The 13,058-nt window shown below is 37.3% G+C and overlaps 1 protein-coding gene across 4 annotated transcripts in view; it reads left to right on the top strand.

The window, feature by feature from the left end:
- Positions 1-13,058, top strand: part of CACUL1 (CDK2 associated cullin domain 1) — an 82,868-nt gene that overhangs the window by 51,252 nt on the left and 18,558 nt on the right. For all 4 annotated transcript variants that reach the window (XR_006194812.1, XR_006194810.1, XR_006194811.1 and 1 more), the window contains exons 5-7: positions 1,278-1,380; positions 7,362-7,451; positions 11,741-11,879. Coding sequence is in view for 1 of the 4 variants with exons in the window: in XM_042909156.1 (XP_042765090.1) it covers positions 1,278-1,380; positions 7,362-7,451; positions 11,741-11,879 (332 nt within the window). In the remaining 3 variants the exon portion in view is untranslated. The remainder of the gene's footprint in view (positions 1-1,277; positions 1,381-7,361; positions 7,452-11,740; positions 11,880-13,058) is intronic.

Below are 13,058 nucleotides of genomic sequence, written 5' to 3'. Positions count from 1 at the left end.
TCTGTATTATCAGCAGGGGACTATTACTTAAATAACTTGTGGGAGATACTTAACAGTAGAAAAGTAAGCAGTTGAAGGTAATAACATGTATGTACATTTAGAGAGAAATCTCCAGATACATTAGGTAAAAAAAAGCAACATGCAAAGCAGTATGTAATATTTCTTTATAGCAAGTGTTTTCTCTTTATTATGGAAAATAAAGCATATTCATATATATGCAAGCAGCATTTTAGAAAGAATATACAAAAGTTTCCGCAGTAGAATGGGGCCTTTGGGAATGCGACAGAGGGTCTGTTGTGCGAGACTTATTTTTGTTGCATGGTTTTATTTTGTCACCATGTGCGTATTATGATTTTTATAATCTTCTGTCTAAGAATTAAGAGAATCAGAGAGCAACTTGCTAATGTTCTTTCTTGTATTTCCCACACCTGTCCATGGAGTTGACATTTAAGTATGAACAAGTTCAATCTTGTTTGACTTGCCAGTCTTTCTCATCAGGATGCTTTTGGCTACAAAAAACAGAACACCTGATTCAAAGTGATTTAAGCAAATTAGGAAAAGTATTAATCCCTTGGAATAAAACTCTGCAAATAAGGCTGTCTCTAGGGTTGGTTGAATCCGTGGTTCAGTAGTGTTACCAAGGATTCAGGTTCTTTTTTGTCTCTTCGCTGTACACAGCATCTGTTTCATCTTATTCTCACAGTCGTAAAGTGACTATAAGATGCTTGGCACCAAAGCCTGGGTTTCCCTCAGTCTGATTGTTCTATGTTGGGTCATGTGTCTGCCTTTGAATCAAAAACCATTCCTAAGAAATGCCACAGGCCGAATAACTTAGACTAATGATTACAATGGATTGTATGTTGGGGAGTCAACCAGTGTCTGCTCAGCCTAGATCGTTGGTAAAGGGGGTACCTTTCCCTAGTGTTTCCTGTTGTTGCCTTTCAATGATGGAGTGTTTCTAAAGGGCATGTTATGTGCCTCTCCCGCAGGGTGGTCCATGTGTCTCTATATCTGTTTAGTTAATGTTGAGTATCTTCCCGTGTTCTTTTGGAGTGTGTGTGTGGTTCATAGCATTTTATCTTTATGTACTTTAACCCCTTGCCAGAAAGACATATAACTAATAGTAGCAGGGCTTTTGTTTTTTGATATTGGGGTTTAATGTTTTAATTGATGCCCTTATAAATTGTTTCCTAAAATAATTTATTTTTTAGTGCTTCAGTTCATTAGATCATTTCCCCCTAATCGATACACTAAGCATAATGTATTTTATCTTTCAGAATAAGTTTTACATCGAAACCAAGCTTAACAGAGACCTAAAAGATGACCTTATAAAGCTGTTTACGGAACATGTTGCAGAAAAGCACATTTACAGCCTAATGCGTAAGTATTTTCAACTTATAGGGATGAGCTAACACTAACAAGATTTTTTTGTTTTTGTTTTTAAGCTTCTTTATTTTGAGAGAGAGCGAGAGCATGAGCAAGGGAGGAGCGTAGCGAGAGGGGAAAGAGAATCCCAGGCAGGCTGTGTGCTGTTGGTGCAAAGCCCAACGCAGGGCTCGACCTCATGAACTGACCTCACAAACTGTGAGATCACCATCCGAGCTGAAATCAAGAGTCCGAGCTGAAATCAAGAGTCGTACTCCTAACCGACTGAGCCACCTAGGCACCCCAGTGATCTTTTTGATTTTTGATTAGAGAGCATCGGCATATAAAGCCCAGTGTTGACATCTTCTGAATCATAGCAAGAAGTGTTGGAAGTTCAGTTCTGTAGAGAGAGACCCAAAGGAATCGAAAATGTGATTTGAAGCCCCCTGGAGAGCTGGGGGCACTTAGCCAGGTAATTGGGCAGTGAGTGCCTTTATTATCTGGCCTGACACTTCCTCTTCCCCCGCATCCCTCCACCAACAATGGGGGAAGTTAACCCCTAACTTTGTTACTGGTAATTCTAGAAGGAGCACAATACTGTATCTTTGAAATGGAAGCACAGAATCCTCTCTGATTTTTTTACCCTTTGGTATAAAAATCTCTTCTCAAAAAAAAAAAATCTCTAGTCTGGCTCTGTCACTTATTAACTATATGTTAGGCAAGCTTCTCAGCCTCTGGTCCTGAGTTTTTCTTCTATTAGTTGGGACTTGTAAAATGTTTACTGTAATGGCAACATAGTTAGCAAGTAAGCAGATCAAAGTGCCAAGTTCAGTTAGTTTTTCTCTCCCCCTATTCCCTGGCCCCCTGCCCCATCCCAGTAGGTGGCATCTTATCCTACCTTTCCTGAAAGAGTATACCTCTCTACGTGGAGTTTAGGAAGTCCCTACAACCTGATGTCTCAGCATCTTTTAAAAGCTCCTATTTTATGCAGTATATTATTGAAGTCGTTTTTTAGAATTTGGCAGATATTTGGATTTGTAGTATGGATTTTTTGCTTTCCTAATAGTCATAAATAGTCTGTACCACAGCAAACTTTTATTAGTATTTACAGAAGAATTATTCTAAGCTTGACCATAAACTCTTTCTAATTTTTGAGTTTAAATTAAGAGAAGGAACTGTTGAACATTGGGCTCGTTTATTTTAGAAAAGCAGAGTTTTCAAATAATATGCTAGATGAAGATAATATTTGTTTCATTATTATGTTCCCAACAGATTCTAGAATCAGAATAGAGACTGATACCTTGGGAGTACGACTTTTGAAAAAACTGGACATATGTTTATAAACATCTTTAAACGTAATCTCATGAGATATTGCAGCTGTTATAACCACTTAAATATTATCTCTGATGTTGACATTGTCTTTGCCTTCATTGTAAATTAGAACAGAGTATTTTGAAGTCTTTCCTTTTAAAATTCTTTGAGAAACGCTGCCATTTGGTAGAAAAGCTTATTTAATCAAATACTCTGTGAGTATGTTTTTATATTTGTCATTAATTTGGAAATCAATTTTATTAGGCAAAAACAAAGAAAATATTCAAAGAGAATATAGTATTCCAGATCTGGTGAGACAACTCTGTCTTCAATCCATGTAAGCCTTCCATAAATTCATGATATTTTATAAGATCAGACCACATAAAGACATAAAATCCGGAAAAAAATGAATTTTTTTTTTCCTTTTAAACCTTCAATTAATTTGTACTTTATTTTTCAAAAAAAAGTAATTATCATCTTGTTTATTATATAATCTGATTTTCAACCAAAATTATATTTAAAGGTAGACAGGCTTTTCTTTTCCAAGTAAACTGTAAAGTTCCTTAAGCTTTTGTGAATTGGATAAACCTGAACTTATCAGTTATCTGTTGAGCAGTTACCAGGCATTGTGCTTAGAGTAAGGGATTCACACAGTGATCACTGGCCTAGTTTGGGCTCTGTAACAAGAGACACTCTACGTGTTTAATAATGTTATGTTTTAAAAAAAAGATTTTTTAAAAATAAACACACACATATAGTGCTTACTATGTAGTAGGACCTATTCTAGGTACTTTAGGACAGTCATTACCTCCATTTTACAGATGGAGAAAATGAGGCATAGAAAGGCTAATATTAATTAAATCAGAAAAACACAGCTATTAAGAATTGATTTCTTGGCCCTAGTTGACATTTTCCTATACTTATCCCCTCCAGCAAAAATAGCTACACTCAATGTGTATAATTTTCTGAATTCTGATCAGTAATTTCCTTTTTGTGGCTTTAGATACATTTGAAAATGCTAGTGTTTATTATTACCGTGTAACATATCACCTCAAAACATAATCTTTTATAAAATCTCTTATTTTGCTCACATCTGCAATTTGGGCAGGGCTTTGCGGGGCACTTTATCTCTTTTGTACTCAGCATCGGCTGATGCGACTCACCCAGGGGTCGGGGACTTTGAAGATGGGTCACTCATATGACTGGCAAGTTGTGGTGGCTGTAGTTTTCTCTCTTGTGTTTCCTCTAAGAGTGAGTGTCCCAAGATCTAGGAAATGGAAACTGCCAGTTTCTGAAGTCCTGGGCCTAGAAACTGGCACAGTGTCACTTTTGCTGTCTTCTGTTGAGCAGGCAGTTATAGAACCCAGATTCCAGGGGACTGGACAGGGACACCTCTCAGTGGGAGGCCTGTTGAAACAATTTAGGAGCCATGTTTTACAGCAGAGCAAAATGAACACCCTCTCTGCTAATGAATAATTGGTATTCGAATGCCCTGGTTTTTAAAAATTTGTGTATTATTTTTTAAAAGCAGGCTTTTTTTTTTTTTAAGTTTATTTTGAGAGAGAGAGACAGACAGACAGAGATAGGAGGGGTTGAGAGAGAGGGAGAGAGAGAATCCCAAGCAGGCCTGTCTGCCCTGCCAGTGTGGAGCTGGATATAGGACTCACACCCACAAACCACGAGATCATGACCTGAGCTGAACCAGGTGTCCCTTTAATGCCCTAATGACCACTGAGGTGTCCCTTTAATGCCCTATTTTAACAATTGTTTCATGAATGAAGATAGTGACTTCTCATTGCAAATAAAGGTAGTTTTTTTTTTTTTAACTTTTATTATTTTTTTTTAATGTCTATTTATTTTTGAGAGAGAGAACATGAGCTGGGGAGGAACAAAGAGAGAGAGAGGGAGACACAGAATCTGAGGTAGGCTCCAAGCTCTGAGCTGTCAGCACAGAGCCTGATGTGGGGCTTGAACTTGTGAAGCACGAGATCATGACCTGAGCTGAAGTTGGACACTCAAGTGACTGAGCCACCTGGGCACCCCCAAAAATATTTTTAATTTCAGTTTTGATTTTGAGAATTACTTCTCATATTAAAAGAGGAGAGAAGCCCTGGGGTCAGCTTGTAGCTCTGAGGAATAATTGGATGAGTGGAGGAGCTTCGTTCTGGTTCCAGGTCAACTGTTAAGCTGGGTGACTCTCAGGATGGCACTTAATCTCTCTGGACTTTAATATCATAGACTGTAAAGAAAGAGGTGAGAGCATTAGAAGTTCACTAAAGTCCAATTCTAGTTTCCATCAGTGGGATTGTTGGAGAATCCTTGTTTTGTCTTTTAACTATATAATTTGGGGGGGGGGGGGACTGTTAACTAAGGGTTTAGTTAACAGTGGCTTTAGTACTAGTTAGTACTTTATTAGTACCTGTTACATGTAAGATCTGTATTTCAACGGTGGCGTGGTGAATTAGAATGCAAATTTAGAGTGAAACATAGGTTCTCAGCCCTCTTCTGCTGCCTGCTAGCTGCTCTGTGACTTTGGATGCATTTTTCATTGTGTTTTATATTGTTTTGTTTTTAGCCTCTGTTTCCCTATCTGTTAAAAAAAAAAAAGATGATAATTAAGCTTGTGAGAAAGTAAATTTTAAGTAAAGTTTATGAGAAACCTGTAAAGTACCTAGCACCTGTTAAATACTCAAGAATTATTTTCTTCCCAGTCTCAAGCTGCTGCCTCCCCAGATTCTCTTCCTTTTTCTTAAAAGAGGAGATCAACTACAAGTCTTCTAAACACTGATCTCCTAAAAATAATTTAGGTGGAGAGGATTTTAGTGAACTGTTAACACCTTCTCAACTTTGTAATTGTTTGTTATTGAATATAATTCTTTTCATTTAATTCACCCCAAATTAATTTTTATATATTTTATGTATAATTTAATTTGTGAATGTATCATTTCTCCATTTGTAAATGTATATATTTGATTACATAATTAACATGTGACTGAACATGAAGATTTAGTGGGATCAAGATTTACGAAGGCCAAAATGATTGGTCAAAAGGTAGGAAAATGATTTGAGATAGAGTCTGCATGTGGGACATATGTTAAAATTAGAGATAACCTTGAGTTGAAGAGACTCCTAGGGTCTAAAATTTAGAATTACAATTTTTAGGGGCACCTGGGTGATCAGTCGTTTAAGCATCCACCTTTGGCTCAGGTCATGATCTCACAGTTCGTGTGTTCGAGCCCTGTTTCGAGTTCTCTGCTGTCACCGCAGAGCCCGCTTCGGGTCCTATGTCTTTGTCTCTCTCTGCCCCTCCCTGCTCGAGCTCTCCCTCTCTCTCAAATATAAATCATTATTAAAAAAATAAAAGTATGGGGGGTGGGAGGGAGGGCAGGGTGGGTGATGGGTATTGAGGAGGGCACCTTTTGGGATGAGCACTGGGTGTTGTATGGAAACCAATTTGACAGTAAATTTCATATATTAAAAAATAAAAAAAAAATAAGTAAATAAATAAAAAAATAAAAAAAATAAAAAATAAAATAAATAAAAATAAAAATAAAAATAAATAATAAAAAAAAATTGCATTCTAAAACATTTTCTGCAGTGCTTTTGTCATCCTTAAAATGTATCTGTGCCATTCAGAGTTAGCAGCTCTCTCCTGACGATAGAAGCAGAAGGATCACCTTGAACAGTATACCTCTTACTGTCATCACATAAGTTCGGATGTAACTCGCATTGCGTGTTTGAAAACTATAAAATCATTGGTGGCCAAGTGAGGTGGTGTTTTCATTTTTGAAAAGGCATAGCTTATATATGATTTTACAAGCTTGGCTTAGAGTAAAATTATGCCAAGTTTTATGGGTTTGGGGGTAGTAAATTGTAGGTCTCTGAGAGATAAATTAAAAATTCTGAGTCAGTGGTGTCTGTTGTATCTACGAAATGATGGAATATGTTGATATCTGTTAATGATGTTATTTGGAGGAATTATTTCTATTTACGAAATGATGGAATATGTTGATATCTGTTAATGATGTTATTTGGAGGAATTATTTCTATTTATTTAAAAATGTTTTAAAATTTTCATTGGAGAAGATAACCTAAAAGAAAACTGACTCCCTTGTCACTGTCGGTCGGAGTCCTATGGTTGTGAGAGTCAGGAAAGTGAGGATGAGCCAGACAGTGTCTTGTCTTTACTTTTAGTAAGAAAAAAGTACGTGTGGTTGTAGCATTTGGAAAAGTGACTTTCTGACTGATTGCATTTCCTAAAATTACGAATGAAGTATCCAGGAGCCTCAAATACGGCGATTTGGGGAAAGAGAAATGATTCAAGGGGGTTAGAGACCATTTTATTTTCCAAATGTAAACCTCCTGACTCATGAACTTAGTGGGAGGTGCTCTCAGCTCACTTGCTAAGTACCGTGAATACTATTGCTTTTGGAAAGCTTATTATCAGAACCTCCATGAATTGAATAATCTCCCTTAGTGTTTTAACAGACCTGCACGTGTTTACTTACTAGATTGAGCTCTAGTGCATTGGATTTTTAAAACTCTTTGGAGTATAAACTTGGTTTGTCCTCTGAGGCTGTTCTTTTCTTGTGCTCGTTTGCTCTTTAGTCTTTGGGAAAAATCGTAACAGAAGCCTTGACGATAAGTGTTCTATCATTTTTATGACCCGTTTTCTCTTCTTTCAGCTTTACTCTTAGAAGCCCAGTCAACGCCATTTCAGGTCACACCTTCAACGATGGCAAATATTGTGAAAGGCCTATACACTCTCAGACCAGGTAAGTAGTGCTCATTTCTTTTGGGGTTGGGCTGCTTTATCTGTTTATGGTAGCTCCAGCTTACCCAAGAGGACAGTGTTTGTCTCTCTGTTTCTTGAGGCTTAATGGTATTTGGATTTGTTGTAGCAAAAAAAACCCCCAAAAAACATCGAGTAGATACTACACTCATCATTATGAAATGTAAACTCAGGACTCGCTTGAAATTCTTTCCACACTAGTGAACACCAACTCGGTTAGGAAATACAAGGAATGGATTTGTAGCAGACATTTTGGATGAAATTGAATCTCATATCCAGTATTAATCTCTTTTTTTGTTATGGAGTTTCTCCTTTGCTTGTACCCCACACTGCAAGTATATGTAGACATACACACCCACAACTTCATGTTCTCAGGCCTATTTTATAAATTGCAAGGAATCTAGAAGTGTTGGTAAATGTACAGTCATTCCATAAGTATATTGTGAGGAGAGAGAGAGTCAGAATAGCAGAACCAAAAATCAGAGATCACTGTATTCAAAGGCCTGGCTTGTAAATTGTCTTAATGTATCTATCTTAGAATTAAAAAAAAAAAAAAAAAAAACCATTATGAGGGGCGCCTGGTTGACTCAGTCGGTTGAGCGTCCGACTTCGGCTCAGTCATGATCTCCCGGTTTGTGGGTTCAAGCCCTGCGTCAGGCTCTGTGCGGACAGCTCAGAGCCTGGAGCCTGCCTCAGATTGTGTCTCTCCCCCTCTCTCTGCCCCTCCCATGCTTATGCCCTGTCTTTCTCTGTCTCTCAATAATAAATAAATGTAAAAAAAAAAAAAATTAAAAAAAAATTATGAATATAAAGGAACCCCAAGATGTTTTTGTATTTATCTTCCTATTTATGAGCCAGAACCTCAATCTTGTCATACGGTTGTCCAGCGAATTACAAAATGCCTATAGTAAGAGAGATTGCAAAAGCTCTCAGGGTAGGGGCACCTGGGTGGCTCAGTCAGTTAAGTGTTCGACTTCGGCTCAGGTCATGATCTTGCTGTTTGTGGGTTTGAGACCCATGTTGGGCTCTGTGCTGACAGCCTAGAGCCTGGAGCCTGCTTCAGATTCTGTCCCGTCCCCCCCACCCCCCACCCCTCCCCTGCTCTCGCTCTTTCTCTCTCTCTCTCAAAAATAAATAAACGTTAAAACAAAAAAAAAAAAGATCTCAGGGTAGAACATTGTTCTACAATCTAGAAACCTTAAGGGATGCTTTTTTGACAGTGCTTTTTTGTGGAATTCTTTATGTCATTTAAGGATTAAATGAAATAAAACATGATCGAAAGAGCTTAACATGGTACCTGATAATAAGCATGGCTGATATTAGCTGTTTTGATTACTATCCAGTTGGGTCCAGTGGTTATTTTATTTTCATTAATTGACGGCTTGATTGTTTGCTTAATTAATTTGAAAGACATGTGAGAATTTAGCTTGCTGAAATGGAAACCAATTAAAAACTGTGGTACCAGTAGTAGACTGTGATGTCAGAAATACCCTCTTTCCCAGGTTACTTTGTAAATGATTAGTGTCTGCTAGAATATTCAGATGTAATGTTACTTAAATTTGGATCAGGCCTTGCTCTACTCTTGATAACTGTAAACAAGTTATTCTTATAAAGTAATTAATTACTTACATAAAGTAGCAAAAATATTTTATTACATATGTCCAGTAAACTGATGTTTTCTAGTTTCTCAGAATTTTGTATTCATTTTATTAAATGATGAAAATGGCTCATGAAGTTTTCTTTTAGCGCTATAGGTTATGAATGGTTTTTTTTTTTTTTTTTCTTTAATTTTGGAAGGCATCCAAATGCGGTATGACAAATTTCTAAATTCTGCCTCCCAAGTAGGCAGCTTTATCAGCTCTGGCTTTTATCATCTATAGCAAAATTGCATAATAAAACTAATCACTAAGGGTAGGAAAACTTACAGACATGTATTTATCCAAATGCTGTTTTATCCATGTTCGAGCTCTTATAATAGGATTCATACTACTTGTGAGGAGAATTTTGTATTTGAGAGTTGTCCTTTTGAAAAGGCGAATTTTAACACAGACTAACCGTTTGCTGCCCTAGGCATTTTCTGAGATACTATTAAACATATTTTGACATTTACCTGTCTTGCCAGTGCCTCCTGGTTTGTTAAAGTAGTTTTAGTCACTGGACAGATTAAGGTTAAAATACTTTAAAAGTTGAATTTTAAATGTGGAAGTTTCTTTCATTGCAGTGGTTCTCAAGCACTGATCTTTGTATAATGAGAGTCACCCAAGAAAGTTTTTTAAACTAAATTCCTAGACCCTAATCCTTGGAGATTCTTATGACTATTACAATTTTTGGTGTGTTTCCATCCGATCTTTAGAAGCTTAGTTGGGACACAGTGCCAGCTGTCCCAGCCGGCCTTTCTTCATTTAATACACACACTTTTCTTTGATTCCTTCATCTTGTATCTTAATGATTGCCTGGAGTTCCTGAAAATGGCATATCGGTCTGACTCCTGCCATCTCTGACTGATGGCTAGTGGCTCTCCCGGGCACCGTGTGGAGACCGTAAAGCCATATTTGAGTTGAGCTGACAGGAGGGACACTATTGAGAACATTTTTGCCATGAGTTTATACAGTGGGCTTGGCCCTGGTGGTGTTTTTGTGGTGTTTGTTTTTGTTGTTGTCGTTGTTGTTTTGTTCTGGTCGTGTTTAACTTACTGTCCTCCTGTTGGGCGTTTTTTACTTACCAGTGACCCAGCATCACACAGCATTAAACATATTTGTTCGCTTGTGTTTGTTTCAGATTTAGAATTATTTACTCAAATTACAATTTTTAAAGCGAGCTCACTGGATTAAATACAGCATTGACATTTTATGGTTTTTGATATGTACATCCAAGATGTTTTCCAAAAAGGAAAATTTGAAAGGACAGGATTAAAAGAGTCTAAAAGGGACAACAGTGCTACATTAAGACCACCAACAGGGCAGGGGAATGCGAGTTTTAGCATGCCCTTGATACAGGTGGATGTTAGTTGTATTTAGCGTTCACAAAATGAGAGGAAGAGGGTGTTTATTTTAGCTTGAGTTTTTTGAATATTAACAAGGCTGTCATTGTGTTTATTTTTTTCTTGTAAATTATAAGTCTTGTATATTATTAGTCCTGTCTTTCATTCATTTATTTGGTCTTACTGACTTATAAAAATGTTTTATATAAATAAGGATACTGATTCACCTTTGTCATGTCTGATGCAAATGTTTGCCTTTTCTGTTTTGATAGATGAACGCTTATTTTTCTATATTCTCTTTATCTTTTATCTCTTTCTTAATGATTTGATACCCATGTTAATTCTCTTTTCTTTCAACACTGCATACATTTAATTTGCTATAATTTAGTTTGGGCCAAAATAGGTTTTTATTTCAAAAGTACTTACTCTAGTTATCTTCAGCCTACTTCCTAAATGTTTAGACCTCTCTCCCCCATTTTTGTGGTACTTTTTGTATGCTTCCTTATTACCTGTACTGTTCTCTATTCTTGGGCCAGTATGTATGTATGTGTGTATGTACATATGTGGTGTGCTTGTTTAATTTTTTTTGGTATTGAAGCATAGGTGGCATGCAACGTTATGTCGGTTTCAGGTATAGAACATTGGTTCGACACTCCCGTCTGTACATTATTCAGTGCTCACCACCATCAGCGTAGCCGCCGTCTGTCACCAATCATTGTTACAATATTTTTTACTATGTTTTCTGTGCTGTACTTTCATCTCTGTGACTTTGTCAGTATAACTGGAAATGTATACTTTTTAAATCCCCTTTATCTGTTTTGCTCATACCTCTGTGCATCTCCCATCTGGACCACTGCTCTAAGAGTCTGTTTTGCTTGCTTGTTTGTTTGTTTGTTTGTTTGTTTTGTTTAATTAATGCTTATAGGGGTTAGTATTTCCACCAAACCCTCGCTTTTAAGTCCCTTCCACTTGGAATTCTTTGCCTGTCTCACTCATTTTTCCCCCATATTAATTACAATTTTTGATAGGTCCATTCACAGATTCTCTAGAGATTTTCATTAAATTTTGTTAACACAGCAAAATGGAAAAATATCTGCTTTCTTTGACTATAAATTCATTTTAGAAAGGAAATTTAACCTGGTTGTATATTTTTTATCAGAATAGGATTACACTAATTTTCCCCCCATTTTGAGTTTGGTTTAATATATATTCTTTCTTTGAACAAAAGAAAACTTTACATTTTTCATTTAATTTGTCTGATTTCCTTAATGAATCTTTTCCTTTCCTCACAGAGTGGGTTCAGATGGCTCCAACTCTGTTTTCTAAATTTATTCCAAACATTCTCCCTCCGGCGGTGGAGTCTGAACTTTCTGAATATGCTGCTGAAGATCAGAAACTTCAAAGAGAACTTATACAGAATGGTTTTACGAGGCAAGTTTTTTCCCCCCCTTTTGACAAAATATGTCCATTTCCTTAGGCCAGTTTGGCTTGGCAGGGGAGGGAGGCCAGAGTTCTTAGAGTGGGAAATAACTGCTGAATGGTCAAGGTGACACTGGGGGGAGAGGCCGTTGGCTCCCTGTCTGTGCACAGAGATGGGACAGCTGGGGTTTGATTCCATGGAAGCCGCCTGTCACTAAAAATGGATTTGAAGACAGGATTTCTCAGTGGGTGAGTAGTTAGACTGGGAAGCCTCTAAGTGCTCTTCTAGTTTTGATCCTCTACGTTAGTTCTCAACACGTGGGAAAACAGAGAAATTTTATGTTTAGTTACAAGGTACTTTTATGACTGAAACTAGCAAATGACTTCGTTTTATGACTAAACCAGTAAAGAGGCTTTTAGATTCTGTTTTTCATGTTTTCACTTTTGTCCTAAATTCTACTTGTTTCTTCTTAAAAATTAGAGTATATCTTTACATGTGTCCAGAAAATTTGCCTTCCTTGGTTTTGATACATACACTTGGCTAATTTTTCTAAAATTTGCAGTTCAGTATCGTAGCTGTATCCCAGAAAGTCTTGCAAAGTGCGTTTTTTCAACTGAAATAGATTATACTATGGGAAAATACCCTGTTGTGTCACCAAATCATTGAAAGGTGCAGTCAGGCCTTATATTTTCATAATCCCTACTCTCAGCACTCTTACATACCTTCTCTTGTTTCAATTCCTGACATTAAAGGAAGAAAGTTACGGAAAGTTAGGCATAGTTGTGAACACAATGGTAGGTCGAATATTGATTCACTTTATCTAAGGCTAGGCTGGGGATGGACCTTCTCTTTCACTGGTTCTGAAGCCAAGCTAAGTTTCGGAACACCAGTCTTGACCAAGATCACTGTTACTGTCTCTAGTCTCAGCACAGGTTAGGAAAGAAAGCAGAAAGTCTGTTCATTGTAGCCTCACGGGTTGGTATTTATTCCCTTTTTGCCCTTGTGCTATCTATATTCATGTGGTGATGGGGGCACTGAGTAATCCACTGATCATTTGCCCCCTTGCTGGCAGCTCGCACAGGAAAGGCCCACGGAAGCTGTGTAGATAGGTCTGGTAATCTTGACTTTCTTGGATCAAGTTAAGGGAAGGCCATAGGAATGCTGGAATGTTAGGCTAATTTTTCTCCCTG

This window comes from Panthera leo, chromosome D2 (assembly GCF_018350215.1).
Source record: "Panthera leo isolate Ple1 chromosome D2, P.leo_Ple1_pat1.1, whole genome shotgun sequence".
In the NCBI taxonomy this organism is placed as follows: domain Eukaryota; kingdom Metazoa; phylum Chordata; class Mammalia; order Carnivora; family Felidae; genus Panthera; species Panthera leo.
This window is presented reverse-complemented; position numbering and strand designations above follow the sequence as displayed.